This window comes from Choloepus didactylus, chromosome 6, assembly GCF_015220235.1.
Source record: "Choloepus didactylus isolate mChoDid1 chromosome 6, mChoDid1.pri, whole genome shotgun sequence".
Lineage (NCBI taxonomy): Eukaryota > Metazoa > Chordata > Mammalia > Pilosa > Megalonychidae > Choloepus > Choloepus didactylus.
Genome location: NC_051312.1, coordinates 43,473,815 through 43,488,160, shown reverse-complemented (window position 1 = coordinate 43,488,160; position 14,346 = coordinate 43,473,815). Strand labels below are relative to the sequence as shown.

General features: G+C 44.1%; 1 protein-coding gene across 2 annotated transcripts in view; it reads left to right on the top strand.

The window, feature by feature from the left end:
- The window catches only part of LDLRAD3 (low density lipoprotein receptor class A domain containing 3), a 261,942-nt gene extending 249,856 nt beyond the window's left edge, over window positions 1–12,086 (top strand). For both annotated transcript variants that reach the window (XM_037840177.1, XM_037840176.1), the window contains exons 5-6: window positions 6,956–7,301; window positions 9,144–12,086. In XM_037840177.1, the coding sequence (XP_037696105.1) occupies window positions 6,956–7,301; window positions 9,144–9,381 (584 nt within the window). In that variant the 3' untranslated portion in view covers window positions 9,382–12,086. The remainder of the gene's footprint in view (window positions 1–6,955; window positions 7,302–9,143) is intronic.
- The last annotated feature ends 2,260 nt before the right edge of the window (window positions 12,087–14,346 follow it).

Sequence of the window (14,346 nt, the reverse complement as noted above, 5' to 3'; positions counted from 1 at the left end):
TGTAAAAGCTAAAACAAAAATCTAACTTTGTGTAAGCAAAGATTTCTTGGGTGGAATACAAAAAGCATAAAAAATGAAAAAAAAACTGATACAGTGTAATTCATCATTTTTTTTTTCAGTCTACTCTTCAAAAAGCTATTGTGAAGAAAATGAAAAGAGTAGCCACAGACTGGGAAAAAGTATTTGCAAAACACATTTCTGACAAAGGACTTGGAACCTAGAATATATAAAGGTCTCTTACTACTCAATAATAAGTTAAAGCACTTAATGTTTAAATGGGCAGATGGTGTGAACAAATCCTTCACCAAAGAAGATATGCAATGGCAAATCAGCACATGAACAAATGCTCAACATCATTAGTCATTGGGGAATGCAAATTTAAACTTCCATGAGCTACTACACCTGCTGGATTGGCTAAAATTTAAAAGACTGACACTACTAAGTGCTGATGAGAATGCTGAGCAACTGGCAGTCTCATACAGTGCTGCTGGCAGGAACGCAAAATTGCTACAGCCATTTGGGAGAACCATTTGACATTCTTATCCAATTAAATAGGCACTTCCCATAGGACTCAGAAGTCTAGTTCCTAAGTATATGCCTAATATGAAAAAATATATGAGCAAAAGTCCTGTATTCCAGAAAATGGGAAACAACCCAAATTCCTTCCCTCAACTGGAAAATGGATAAACTAATTGTGATGCATCCTTATGGTAGAATACTATTCAGCGATAAAAAGGAACGAAATAATAATGGCTCCAGGAACACAGATGAATCTTAAAAGCATTATGCTAAGTGAAAGAAACCAGACACGAAAGGCTACATACTATGATTCCAATTATATGACCTCTGGAAAAGGCAAAACCATAAGGACAGAAAACGGATCAGTGGTTGCTATGGCTGGGGATAAGAGGAGAAGATTGTCTGCAGAGAACATAAGAGAACTTTGGAGAGGGGATGAAATGTTCTCTATCTTGATTGTTGTGATGGTTACATAACTGTTTCCTTTTGTCAAAACTCATCTAACTACATTTTAAAAGGGAAAACTTTATTGCATCTAAGTTATACCTCAATAAACTTGACTTTTAAAAATGTTTTATCTGGAGAAAAGTAGACTAAAAAATAACTTTAAAAAAAAATAGGTATGCAGGAGTTGATTTTTCAGATGGATGACAAGGGGTTGGTTTGAGGGGCAGTGAACATACCGGAACAGATGGTCCAGCCAGGAATTCTGGACTCGAGAGGTGTGCCTGTTTGAATGTATTGTGTCCCCCAAATGCCATTATCTTTGTGGTCTTGTGGGAGAAACGTTTTGGTGCTGGTTAGATTTGCTTGGAATGTGCCCCACCCAGCTGTGGGTGATGATTTTGATGAGATGTTCCCATGGAGGCGTGGCCCCCCCCATTTGGGGTGGGCCTTGATCAGTGGAGCCATATAAATGAGCTGACTCAGAGAGAGGGAACTCAGTGAGTGCAGCTGGGAGTGATATTTTGAAGAGGAGCAAGCTTGCTAGAGAGGAACATCCTGGGAGAAAGCCATTTTGAGGCCAGAGCTTTGGAGCAGACGCCAGCTGCCTTCCTAGCTAGCAGAGGTTTTCCGGACGCCATTGGCCATCCTCTGGTGAAGGTACCCGATTGCTGAGGTGTTACCTTGGATGCTTTGTGGCCTTAAGACTGTAACTGTGTAGTGAAATAAACCCCCGTTTTATAAAAGCCAATCCATCTCTGGTGTTTTGCATTCTGCAGCATTAGCAAACTAGAACAAGAGGTCAGGCTGGAGTCTTGGAGTCTTGGGAGCCAGGCTCAGGGGTCGGTGAGGGGTCTCCTGGCGAGCACGTGACGATGAAGCATGGACCCGTGGAGCGTTCCCATTGACAGGGAGAGAGGGACAGGAGACAACCAAGAGCAACAGAGAACCTGAGCTGCACCGTCAAGGATACTAAGGGAGAACCAGCCTAGACAAAGCCAGAGGAAGAGGGCTATGTGTTTATTTGTTTTGAAGAGATAATAAACTGATATGGGTTGATTTGTGCCCAAAAATGATATGTTAAAGTCCTTATCCCTGGCCCCGTGAATGTGGCCCCATGAGGAAGTAGGATCTTTGCAGATGTAATTAAGATAAGGTCAAACTGGATTAGGGTTGTCCTTAATCCAGTATGACTGGTGTCCTTATAAGCAGAAGAAATTTGGACAGAGATAGAGTGATAAAGAGACAGAGAGAGAGACAGCCATGTGATGGAAGCGGAGATTGAGTATGCCACGGCAAGCCAACAGACCCACGGGCGAGGCATGGAACGAGCTCCCCTTTAAGAGGAGGCATGGCCCTGAGGCTGTCTTATTTCAGACTGCTGGCCTCCAGAATTATGAAAGGAGAATAAATTTCTGTTATTTAAGCAAAGTACTCTGTGTTGTTTGTTACAGCGGCTCTGGCAAACTAAAACAACCGTACAGATGGTACAAAGTAGAAAAGAATAAGCAATGCTCTCCTCTCTAGAAGTTCCCAGGGTTACCAGTTCTTACGTGTCCTTCCAGAAGTATTTTATACGTCCTCTACTGAATTTTGCTTTCTTTACACTTATCAACATGTCTTTCAGATCGGTCCACATTAGTATATGTAGAGCTGCTTTGATTTTTAAATAGGTATGGGTATTGTATGGATTCATCGTAATTTACTTAACCTGGACTTCTATTGATGGACATTTAGGTTTTTCCCAATTATATGTTGCTATTGTGAGCAATGCTGCAATGAACACTTATATTTTTTTTAAAGTTGTTTCTCATTTGTGTGAGTATATCTGCTAGATAAATTCCTAAGAGAAGAATTGTTGGATCAAAGGAAATATGCATTTTTAATTTTGATATGTCTTCTTAACCCCACCACCACCCTGGGTTTGTATGAGTTTCCCCTCCAACCACCATGCATGAATAAATATACCTGTTTCCCCAACACCTGGCCAGCAAAATGTGAAATCGAACTTTGTCTTTACTAATCTGGTAGGTGAGCAGTGGTATCCTGTTGGAACTTCAATTTGCATGTGGAAAAGGGAATTTTTTAGACACAAAGGGACACTGAGTCACAAGTGCCAGCTGCTTTAGGCCCTTCAACAGTCCACAGGGCACCTCTGTGCAAATTAGAAAAAGGCATTCCTCCTCAAGGCACTTGGCTGCCATCTGCTAAAACACTGTCATAATAATGACACAATCTGTGGTGACTTTGGGGTGAAGAGCACCCCTGGAGTTGTGCAAAACTACTTGCTCAACCACAGGCAGCAGTTGGTGCTAAAGGCAGTTTTGAGAGGACAGTGGTATCTGGGTAGGAACCAGATTGCACGCAGTTAATACAGTGGAAGCAGCAGATGCAGGGCAGGAATTGAAGATGTTTGACAGTAGAGCACAAGGGCATCTGCTTGAGGGACAGCCAGAATAAATGGAAACTTCATTATCCATGGATTATGCACTTGGAACCGAAGTCTCAGGCAACTCTGATATTAGTAATTTGGCCAGGAGGCTCGTTAAGCTCTTAAGAAAAGTGGGCCTAGTTAATGAATTCATACAAGATGACATTTTACACACAGAGCAGAAACGAGACCGGACACCACTGTGTTAAGTAACATCATAATTTCTCAAGCAAATGTGATCGCAGCTTCTAGCCTGCCAAAGTGGGCCCTTCTGGAGACAGCCAGCATTTTACATTCCATTCATTTTAAAAGGCTCCTACTTGTGTTCGTAAAACCCCAAGTGATTACACAGAAGTCCTCGCATTTATAAGCTCTGGACCCAATTATTTTCCATGTGAAAAATACCTCCACTTTCCTCCTTTAAAAAACACATCTCACTAGAAAGGAACTCCTTTAATCCTGATCCTCTCCCCAGCCCCCAGCCCCCAAAAGGGAGCTCTCTCTGTAAAAAGGAATGACGTTCTGACACATGGTGCAACATGGATGAACTTGAGGACATCAGGTTGAGTGAAACAAGCCAGACTCAAAAGGACAAATATTGAATGATTCCACTTATATCGATACCTAGAGTAAGAAGATTCATAGAACCAGAAAGTAGATTAGAGGTTACCAGGGGCTGAGGAGGAGGGGAAGTGGGGAATTATTGCCTAATGGGTACGGAGTTTCTTTTTGGGAGGATGAGAAATTGGGGGTAATGGATGGTGGTAAAGGTAGCACGTGTCATGAATGTAATTGATATCACTGCATTATAAACTTAAGAATGGTTAAAATGGGAAGTGTCATCTTATATTTATGTTCCACAACACATTTTTTAATAAACTAATTAAGCAAGCTCTTTCAGCTTCTAGCACAGGTCCAGAGAAGTTGGTGTTGGCAATGGTGATCCTGCAAATACTAAGAACCACCTCTCACTGAATGCAAACCCTCTCCGGGCACTGTGCTTGGCCCTTTAAGCAGAGTCTTAAACGTTACCGTCCCAGTACTCCAGCAAGATGAGTACTGTTACTTACCCATCACCACCACCACCATTTTCAAAATGAGGCAGCTGAGGCTCCTGAAAGTTCAATAACTGGCTTGAGCTCAAACAGCTAGAAGCAATGCCTTCAGGATTCAGCCCCATGCCTCTGTGACACTGCAGTTCTGTGCAGGGGATGACCAAATAAAGAGGCTATTTTATTTTAAACTTGAGTTCTGAGACATGTACACACAAGTCCCCACCCAGCTTTTAATGATTTAAACTGAGAATAGACAGAACTCCCGTAGAACCCGTGTGACAGCCAATTGTCTCCAGGAAAATCCAAGTGTCTCCCTCCCTTATTTGGCTCCTTTTCTACCATTAATCACTGAAACAGTGACCACCAGGATTACACAATCTTGATCCCTTTTAATCCGTGTTCGGTTGTCCCTGGATAGAAAAATTAACCCACAGAGCAGGGAGTCTGAGGGAGGTCTTTGTTTGTCTCAGGTTAGGATTATTTGGGGGAAATACTTGTATCAGGAAAGGAGAGAAGATAGTGTGTTTTGTAGAAGAGCTATCTGGGTGCTAGGCCTGGCTGTTGTACTTATTTTTTGTGTGATCTTGGACAAGTTAATTCACTTCTCTGAGTCAATTTGTTCATCTGAAAAAGGGGGGTAGTAATAGCACCTACCTTACCAGGTGTGAAGAAACAAGATTTTTCCCCTGTTAAGTTGTATGTATTTATTGTATACTGTGTTCCAGACACCATCGTAGGTGCTGGGGATACAGCAGGGAACAAAACAGATGCAGAGCTAGTGATGAGGGACGCTGCGAAGCACTTAGCACGGGCCAGGGCAGAGGGCTCGTGCAGCCAGTAGTCTCTGCTGCTGCTGCTGCCGCATCGTGTCCACATTCTGGCTTCTGGGGACCCATCAAAATCTCTTGCCTGCTTCAGAATTGGAACAAGCATCAGCTTTGCGTAGTTGGGTTGCATTTAGATTCTTCTTCCTGCCAGGCCATAGCAATATGAACCTAGGAGTCCTAGGAAAGGGCCCCAGCTGCTTTTGCAAAGAGGAGGGGTCCCAGCTTTTCATGAGGAGGGGCCACTCTGCATTTCCTGTGTCTTCCTGGACCTTACCACAATTGCCAGGTATGTCCTGCCGCCTGGGAAGTTCCTTACCCCTGAGAATTGGAAGTGTGGCTCATTAGCAAATACAAAGAGGATCTTCAGCCTGCCAGGGTGGGACTTGTCCCAGACTTTCGCCCTATGACCTCTTGGGAAATGTCTGTGGGTTGCTTAGCCAGCCCTGTTAGGGGTCACTGTAGGTCAGAGTTTTAGGGGCAAGGCCCTACAGCCAGACAGCTGGGGTCAAATCACCCATAACCTCCTAACCATACGACCTTTGTCAGGGAACTGAACCTCTCTGAGATCCACTTTCTTCATCAGTTAGTGGTTAAATGGAAATTAATGGTTAAATAGAAAATTTTATGTTATATATATGTTATCACAATAAAATAAAAAATAAAGAGTGAAATTACAACACCTACTTCCTGGAAGTTGTTACAACACATATAAATGTGATTTTTTTTTATGTATTGAATGTGCACTTCTACAGCACAATGTTGTCAGCCATTGTTCTGAGTGCTTGATGATTACTGACTCATTTCATGCTCCCAGCAGCCCAAGGGGACAGGAACTGTTATCCCCATTGTACAGATGAGGAAACCACAACACAGAGAGGTTAAGCACTTTCCAAAGGGCACATAGCCAGGAAGTTGCGGGTCTGGGATTTAAACCCAATCGGCTCCAGCATCCAGGCTTTTAGTTTGTATTCTGCTGGCCTTCTATCTATCTGTCTGTCATGGGGGCTGCATAAAATAAGCACGCTGTACGTGCAGGGGTCCCCAGATGCACTTACTTGTGTTCCCCGTGTATGTTACAAATTTCCAGTGGCCAACTGATTTCTGCCACAGAAACTATCACTCTTGTTCCCCGTATATTACATTTCCTGGAACTGACTTTTTTTAAAAAACAGTTTTATTGAGGTATAATTTACATACCATAAAATTCATCCATTTTAAGTGTACAATTCAATGATTTCCATCACCCCCATAAGAGCCCTCATTCCCATTTATATTTAATCTCCATTCATCTTCCAGCCTTAGGCAAATCACTAATCTACTTTCCGTCTCTATAGATTTGTCTTTTCTGGACACTTTGTATAAATGGAATCATGAAATATGTGGTCTTTTGTGTCTGCCTTCTTTTACTTCGCATATTGTTTTTGAGGTTCATCCATGTTGTGTATGCATCACTGCTTTGTTCCTTTTTATGGTTTAATTGTAATCCATTGTATGGATAGACCACATTTGTTTCTCCATTCACCAGTTGATAGACATTTAGGTTGCTTCCACTTTTGGGCTATTGTAGAATAGTGCTGCTATGCACATTTCCTTGCAAGTCTCGGGGCTGGCTTGGTAGCAGAAGGGGGAGCCAAACTGGTAAGCCTCTCTCCTTTTCTCTCCCCTTTGGAATCTCTCAGAACCAGGCAGCGGGCAGGTGTTTGTGACGTCGGAGAACCAGCTCGTCTACTACCCCAGCATCACCTACGCCATCATCGGCAGCTCGGTCATCTTCGTGCTCGTGGTGGCCCTGCTCGCGCTGGTCTTGCACCACCAACGGAAGCGGAACAACCTCATGACGCTGCCCGTGCACCGGCTGCAGCACCCCGTGCTGCTCTCCCGCCTGGTGGTCCTGGACCACCCCCACCACTGTAACGTCACCTACAACGTCAACAACGGCATCCAGTATGTGGCCAGCCAGGCCGAGCAGAACGCGTCGGAGGTGGGCTCCCCTCCCTCCTACTCGGAGGCCCTGCTGGACCAAAGGTGCGTGCTGGCTGGAAGACTGGGGGGTCGTCTGGTGGGAGGTGGGGGGGAATCCCGCACACACCTGGGTCTTGCCGAGAGCTGGATTTCACTGCTGGAGGCAGCAGTGGCATTAACGTATTACTGAGTCCATGCCAAACACTTCCCATAAAAAAAATAAAAAATAAATAAAATAAAAAATAAAACAATTTTAAAATTTGGATAAATATCCTTCCCATGCATGAACTTGTGAAATCTGCAGGACAACTCACTGAGAGAAGTTCTCTATATGCCTAAATTTTATCAGTAAGAAGTAGAAGCCCTGAGATTTCAAGTTACTTGTCTGAGGATGTACAGGGAGGAGAGAGCGGTGTCAATCCAAGCCCGGCCAACTCGGAGCCCTGCTTCTGCCTGGTAACACCAGGTGGGCACACAGTCAGGCCAGCCACTAGCTCTGGGGCTTTACCTGCTACTGCAGAACAGTGTCCATTATATATTAGCACTCTGGTAAATGTTTGTTGAATGAATGAGTAAATAAATTCTTTAACTTTGCTTGGCATCATCTATGAAATAAAAGTGGTGGAATAGAGCACTCAAGGTTTTTTTGAGCTGTAGAACCCTCATTACAAATGGAATTGTTCAGTAAGTCACAATATAGAAAGCCAAATAAAGCAGAATTTTGCACCTGAAGCAGGGAGTGGACCCAAAATCCTGCCTTCCCAGCCCCCACTTCTTTGGGTACCCCAAATAATCCATTTTGGAAATTCCCTGGACTAAAGTTGTTCAAGGCCCTTTGGGAGACTCTTGAGCCCTTCCTTTAGGGCCCCTGCTCAGCATCTTTCTTGCCCTCAGCCCAAGACTCGCTGTGTGTGGCATTAGGCCTTTGCAGGCCATGTTCCCAAGGTAACTGGGCTCTTCATTGGATCCTCTGCAGTGGGCAACTCTTACATTATTTAATCTTCTTTTTCCCTCCTCATAGAACATAAACAAAGCTTGGCAGGGGAGGAGAGCTTAAAGATCTGTTTGTAAATAAGTGTAAGTTTGCAGGACCTTACTCACCTAATAAAATTCCCCCTCATAACATCTTCATTTGGACCATCCAACATAGAGTAAGGTTAAAATTGCTAGATCTGGAAATAGATTTTCTGGTTTCAAATCCCAGCCCTGCTGCTTACTAGCTATTTGTGTAAAAGTCATTTGGTGTCCCCATTCCTTGGTTTCCTCATCAGTAAAAGGGCATAAAAGTAATGCCTATCTCCTAGGATTTTTTGTGAGAATTAAATAAAAGGTACAAGGCACGGTGCCTGGCTTACTATAAGTCTTCAGTAAAAAAAAAGTATTTCTATTAAATTATTTCCTTTCAATCCCTTTTACAGTTAAGGAAACTGAGCATTAAGAAGATATCCTGTCACCCAAGTTCACATAGCCAGAAGAGTTGGCTTCCATGGGAACCCCAAATTCTGTGGACCTGACAGGGGCTCGGCCCAAACACCAGCCTGGCCACTAGGCCACAGGGCCCCTTGCTGGTGGAACGAAGTGGCTCTGCCACACTACCCAGGTTGAACCAAGAGTGTTGCCTGGCAACCTCATCCTCAGTCCACCCAAAGGATGTGGTTTGGCAGTGCCTGGTCTACTTGAACCAGCCAGAGCACACTGGCCTTTTTGTTCCCTCTGGTTCGTTTCAAACCACTGGCTTTCCAGAACTTTGAATTGCCTTTGGGCTTGGAGGGAAAATTGCATTCCTCTTTGGAAACATCCATCCTGCAATGGACTGAAATTGGCTTTGGTTCCACATTGCCCACCCCACTTCAACTCTAATGCGGTCTCTTCTTCCTCCTCTGTCCCCTGCTTTCTTCCTTGCAGACCTGCATGGTACAACCTCCCTCCACCACCCTACTCTTCCGACACTGAGTCCCTGAACCAAGCAGACCTGCCCCCTTACCGCTCACGGTCCGCAAGTGCCAACAGCACCAGCTCCCAGGCAGCCAGCAGCCTCCTGAGCGTGGAAGACGCCAGCCGCGACCTGGGGCAGCCTGGCCTGCAGGAGGGCACCGCCGAGCCCAGGGACTCCTTGCCCAGCCAAGGCACCGACGAAGTATAAAATCCAGTTACTCCAAAGTCCATATGGGTTCATCTGCTCTGACTTGTTACCATCCTAACAATTTGTGCTCATGGGAGGCTCCTTAGGGTTCCTGGAGGAGCAGTTTGGGTTATGAGCTATCTCTCCACTTCCTTCCTCCCCCAAATTTCAGGGATACTCTTAGGAAGGCAGCCGGGCATCTTCCTGGCCTGTCTGCTGATGTGCACAATACATCTTCTTCTGTGAGGTCCCTCTTCTTTTGGGGCCTGGGATCACATCAGCTTTCTCGTCATTCTTGTGTTACTATCAGAACCCTTCCGAGGGGAAGTTGTACATTTGCAGGCAGCAGTATAAAACAGTATTTAAGTAGTCTTTGAGAAAGCAGTGTTTCTGGTCCGTGCTGGCTGTTCGAAAGGGCAGAAGATACCGGACCCAGCTCTCTGCTGGGCTCCTACTACCTTCAAGGTCCATTTTGGATTTGGGTGGGATGGCTGCCACGAAGGTATGTGTGGTTAGCCAGTCCAGAGAGAATCCAGATGAACAACCAAACACTGCCTTGTGCTATCCTACACATCCCTCTGGTCCATTGCAGGCAGTCACCAAAGAAAACTTTTGACACGAATAACACCCTTCAGCAATAGGCAGCATCGTTTCGTTTTCGAGAATGACTCTGAAAGCCATCTCCTCTGGATGGATTCTGGGTTTAAGAATTTGCCCAAGAATCCTCATTTAGAGAGCTTCCCTCCAGCAATGTGTACCATCAGCCTGATCCCAGAGGGGGCAGGGGAACCCTGCCACGAGTTTATCCTAGTTCTCAGACCCAAGACCCTGTCTTGGTTCCACCTTCCCTTCCTGGCACTCTGGAATGTCACTCTCCCAGCTGAGCTGCCTGGAGCCACCTTGGGTTGGCTGAGAATCTGGCCTCATTGTCCAGCCCATCGTGCCCATTCCTGCAGCTCAACACTGGCCTCTGAAGTTCCCGTAACCCTCAGAAGTCTGTTTTACCTGTGCATTTGAACTGGAGGACACTGTGGTTTCTAATGTGTATGAGCGCAAGAGCCCCTCTCTCCCGCATGGGCTCCCCATTCCCAGCACTGCACACACCCCTCTTCCGAGGTTCAAGTACCAGCATCCTTATTTATATCAGTCTCAGGCCCCTCCTACCCTTCCCCTAGAGACATGGACGATGGACAATTGAGAGTCAAGATTTTCCATTGCGGACTTTTTTTTTTTTTTTTAATCTCTTAGAAATGCATTTGAAACAGTGTGTTTGTTTTTTCCCTTCCAGTTAAGGGACTATTTATATGTGTATAGGAAAGTGGTCTTTTCTTTCTTCTTTTTTTTTCTTCCTTGAGTGAGGTCCAAAGAAAGACACAAAAGGAGATCTTCCTGACTTTGCCCTGTGAGCCCCGTGTTAACAAGTCACTCCAGACTAACCTGCGTGCCTGGCGTTTCTGCATTGTTGCACTTTGAGGTCATTATTTATCGTGTTTTTGAAGGATGCAGAAAGAGGGACACGTTTCTCCCTCAGTTCATAGTCTCTCTGTTTTTTCCTAGTTGTACTCTTTCTCTGCTCTCTCTGTGCCCGGCCAGCCCTGGGCCCACCCCCTGGGAGAACAACAGGTAGAAACTTAGGGGTCACTGGTGAGAAGCCATGTTGACTGAGGGGGGACAAAACTGAACCAGGTGGAGCCACCCTGGGCAGCTCTCACCCATTCAGGGCATCTTCCCCCTGCAGAAGACATTTCCACTAATCTTTTTGATGCTTATTAAAATGGAGCCTGCAGGAGAGGGACGAGATGACAGTCAGGGATCCTGTTCTGTAGACTTTTTTGTTTGTTTTCACCAAATCCAAAGTGCGCTACAGGAAAGCTATACACTTGCTGATTTTTTTTTTTTTAAGTAAAGGAAAGGAACCCAGTTGCTTGTTTCTTTCATTTTTAAAATAGCACTTGAGTTATTTCTAAGTAATCCAATAAAGAAATAAACTTTTGATGGCAGCAAGAGTGTGTTAGAAAATGGCTAAACATTTCCTCTCCTGTGAATCAGGAAGGCTTTACTCCTCCCTTTGATGGGCCCCTGCTTCTTTCTGGTGCTCTGGAAGTTGTTTAGAGGAAAGGATTCTAATTTTAATTAATTGTGCAGTGAGTTAATCTTCTGCACTTTTCTGCTTCCGGGGATGTTAGGAAAAACAAACGGTCTTGGTAGATAAGGGGAGCCTATTAATGTTTTTTAAAACAAACAGGGACATTTTTATTATAGATTTGACTTTTTAACAAATGTTTTATAAAATGTATAAATAGGGCACCAAAGCTGCAGGGGTTTTTTTGTTTTGTTTTTACTCAAGATGGCAAATAAGTGGCCAGAAATATTTTTTAACTCATTCCAAGCAACATGGTTTTTTATGCATTGCCTAAATCCATGCCAACCAGAAAACCATCTGTGTTCTCTTTTCTGAAATGAGATCGGCTAAGTCCTTTTTCTCTTAGCATTAAAATTGTTTTACTGTGATCACTAGCTTACACCTGACTCAACTCCTTCTACCTGGAAATTGACATTTTTCTTAAAAAAAGGCAAGTAAATGGTTAATAAATAGTGTGTGATCTTCAGAGTTAATGTAAACCGGAAAAGTTGTGTGTGGTTGTTTTTTGTTTCTTGGTTAGATTTCGGTTTGGTTTTGTTTTTTAATTTTTATACTTCCAAATAAACTTGCAGTTTCATTCTTCTACTAGTGTGAATGGTTCTTGACCCACTTTTCTCCTTTATGGCAATGTACAGAGTTGACAGTCATCATGGCCTTCTGCAGTGAACGTAAGCCATAGTAAATAGAGAAAAATCAAGAATTTATTGATGGGACCTCAAAATGTGATGGGTACATAAGATTCCACCGCTGACATGGTTGGAATATGGAGGTGATGTCATGGTCACCAGTTAGTATCATAGGCTCTGGGATGTCAGTTTGGAAGACGGGCATTAGCTGCCTTTCCTACAGTGCTGCTTGAAGGAAGTAGGCCAGTGGTTGTGCTAACTGTAACATATATTCAGGGGTGCTACAGTTCCTGCACAGGAGTGCTGGTAATCAGTTTTGAGCCACAGGTGAACGGCTCTGAGATTTGGCACCACCAATGATGAGAACATATCCATGCTCTTAGGAAGTCTGTATTTGAAGCTCCACATTGTCTGATGCAGTGGGACAATTGCACTGGGAATGAGGCTGCCCAGGATGTCATCACCACCATCACCCATGAAAGGAGAAATAACTCTGGCCAAAACTGAAATCTGTATATGTCTTCGTTTCTTGGCTGCTGTGACAAATATCGCAGTAAGTTGACTTAAACATTGGGAATTCATTGTCATGATTTCAGGGGCTGGAAGGCTTGTTTCCTCCCAAGGTCAGTAGCATTGTGGCCAGCTGGCTATCCTTGGCTTCCTTGGCTTTCTGTCATGTGGTGATGTCCTCTGCTTTCTCTTCCATGTTCCGTTGACTTCCGGCTTCTGGCTCTTCCCCATGGCTTTCTCTCTTATAAGGCCTCCAGTAAGAGGACTGAGACCCAGCCTGATTGAATTGGCTGTACCTTAACTAAAAATAACATCTTCAAAAGGTCCTATTTACAGTGGGTCATACCCACTGGAATGTGGATCAGGACCAAGAACATGTCTAAACCAGAGTACATAATTCAGTCCACCAGAACATGCGAGTACAAAGGCACATCCTGCAGGACCATGATTTAGAGCCTCAGCTCTCTCAAAAATAGCAGTGGGATATCAAACAGAGGTATCCCAAGAATGTGCTAGGTCATGTCCTGCCCCAAGAGTAGAACTTTCCTAAGCAATATGCCACAAATGCTTATGGAGATACTAACCTTTTTATCCCTCAGGGGTCCTTGCAAATACCATCTTTTTATAGGTACCAGTATGAGGAAACCATTGAGAAGCGCTATTCTAGAGCAGGGGTTGCCAAACCTTTCCTGTAATCAGATAGTAAATAGTTTGGCTTTGCAGGCCATATAGCAAATACTCGGATGTTATAGTGCAAAAGCAGTCATAGACAATACATAGATGAATGGGCAAGTCTAGTTCCAATCAAGGCAACTTTATTTCCAAAAACAGAAGGTTATCTAGCTTGCCAGCTACTGATCTAGAGAATAACTCCCACACTGGGTTCAAGAATCCAAAGCTAGGGGCATTGCAGGAAAGAAACAGTTGTGTTAATGGCTTGGGGTATTAGAACCCATGAAAAGGCACATTGTAATGGCACCAACTCCTAAAAAATTAAAAATAGAAGAACTTGTGAAGCAAGCCATTCAAGGACCAGTGAAATGTATTTTATTTACCATACTGGCTCTTTGCCAGTGAGCGAGAATGCAGCATTAGGATGAGTAGGGGCTTTTCCCATGAGGTCCTAAACTATTAGGTTGACTGTAGAGATCCTAGTAAAAAAAAAAAAAAAAAAAATGGGGTTCTCCAGGGTTGTAAATTGAGACAGCAGTCTGTCTTTTAGAAAAAAGTCCATGGGGTTAAATTACCTGGGAGGTATTGTCCATCATCTCCATTGAGCTTACCACCCACAGGTAAAGCAGCAGATTCAAAGAGCAAACTGTATGGGAGAAGGAGCTTCAGATGGCTGCAGTGGGGTGAGATGAGTATACACAGAGAAAGGACATGCACCCTACATGGCCCCCAGGAGAGAGGTCAGGGAGAAAATTATGCTGACTCCCTTGGCATCCTATAGTTTGTCAAGTTCATGAGAACCTTAATTAGGACCCCCTTCCCCGTTGTAAATGATAGGAATCCAACTTACACAAACTTATTTGTGTTAATTTTCAGACGATACATTATCTAATGTAACCAAGTCCAAGAGTATGGAACTGCTGGTCTCAGCAGGGGTGGACCCAGTCACTCAATAGATGTCATTAGGAATCTCTCCACTTGCAGGTTCTCAGCACCACTTTGCTCAAGTTGATTTCATGGATTTTTACATATAGT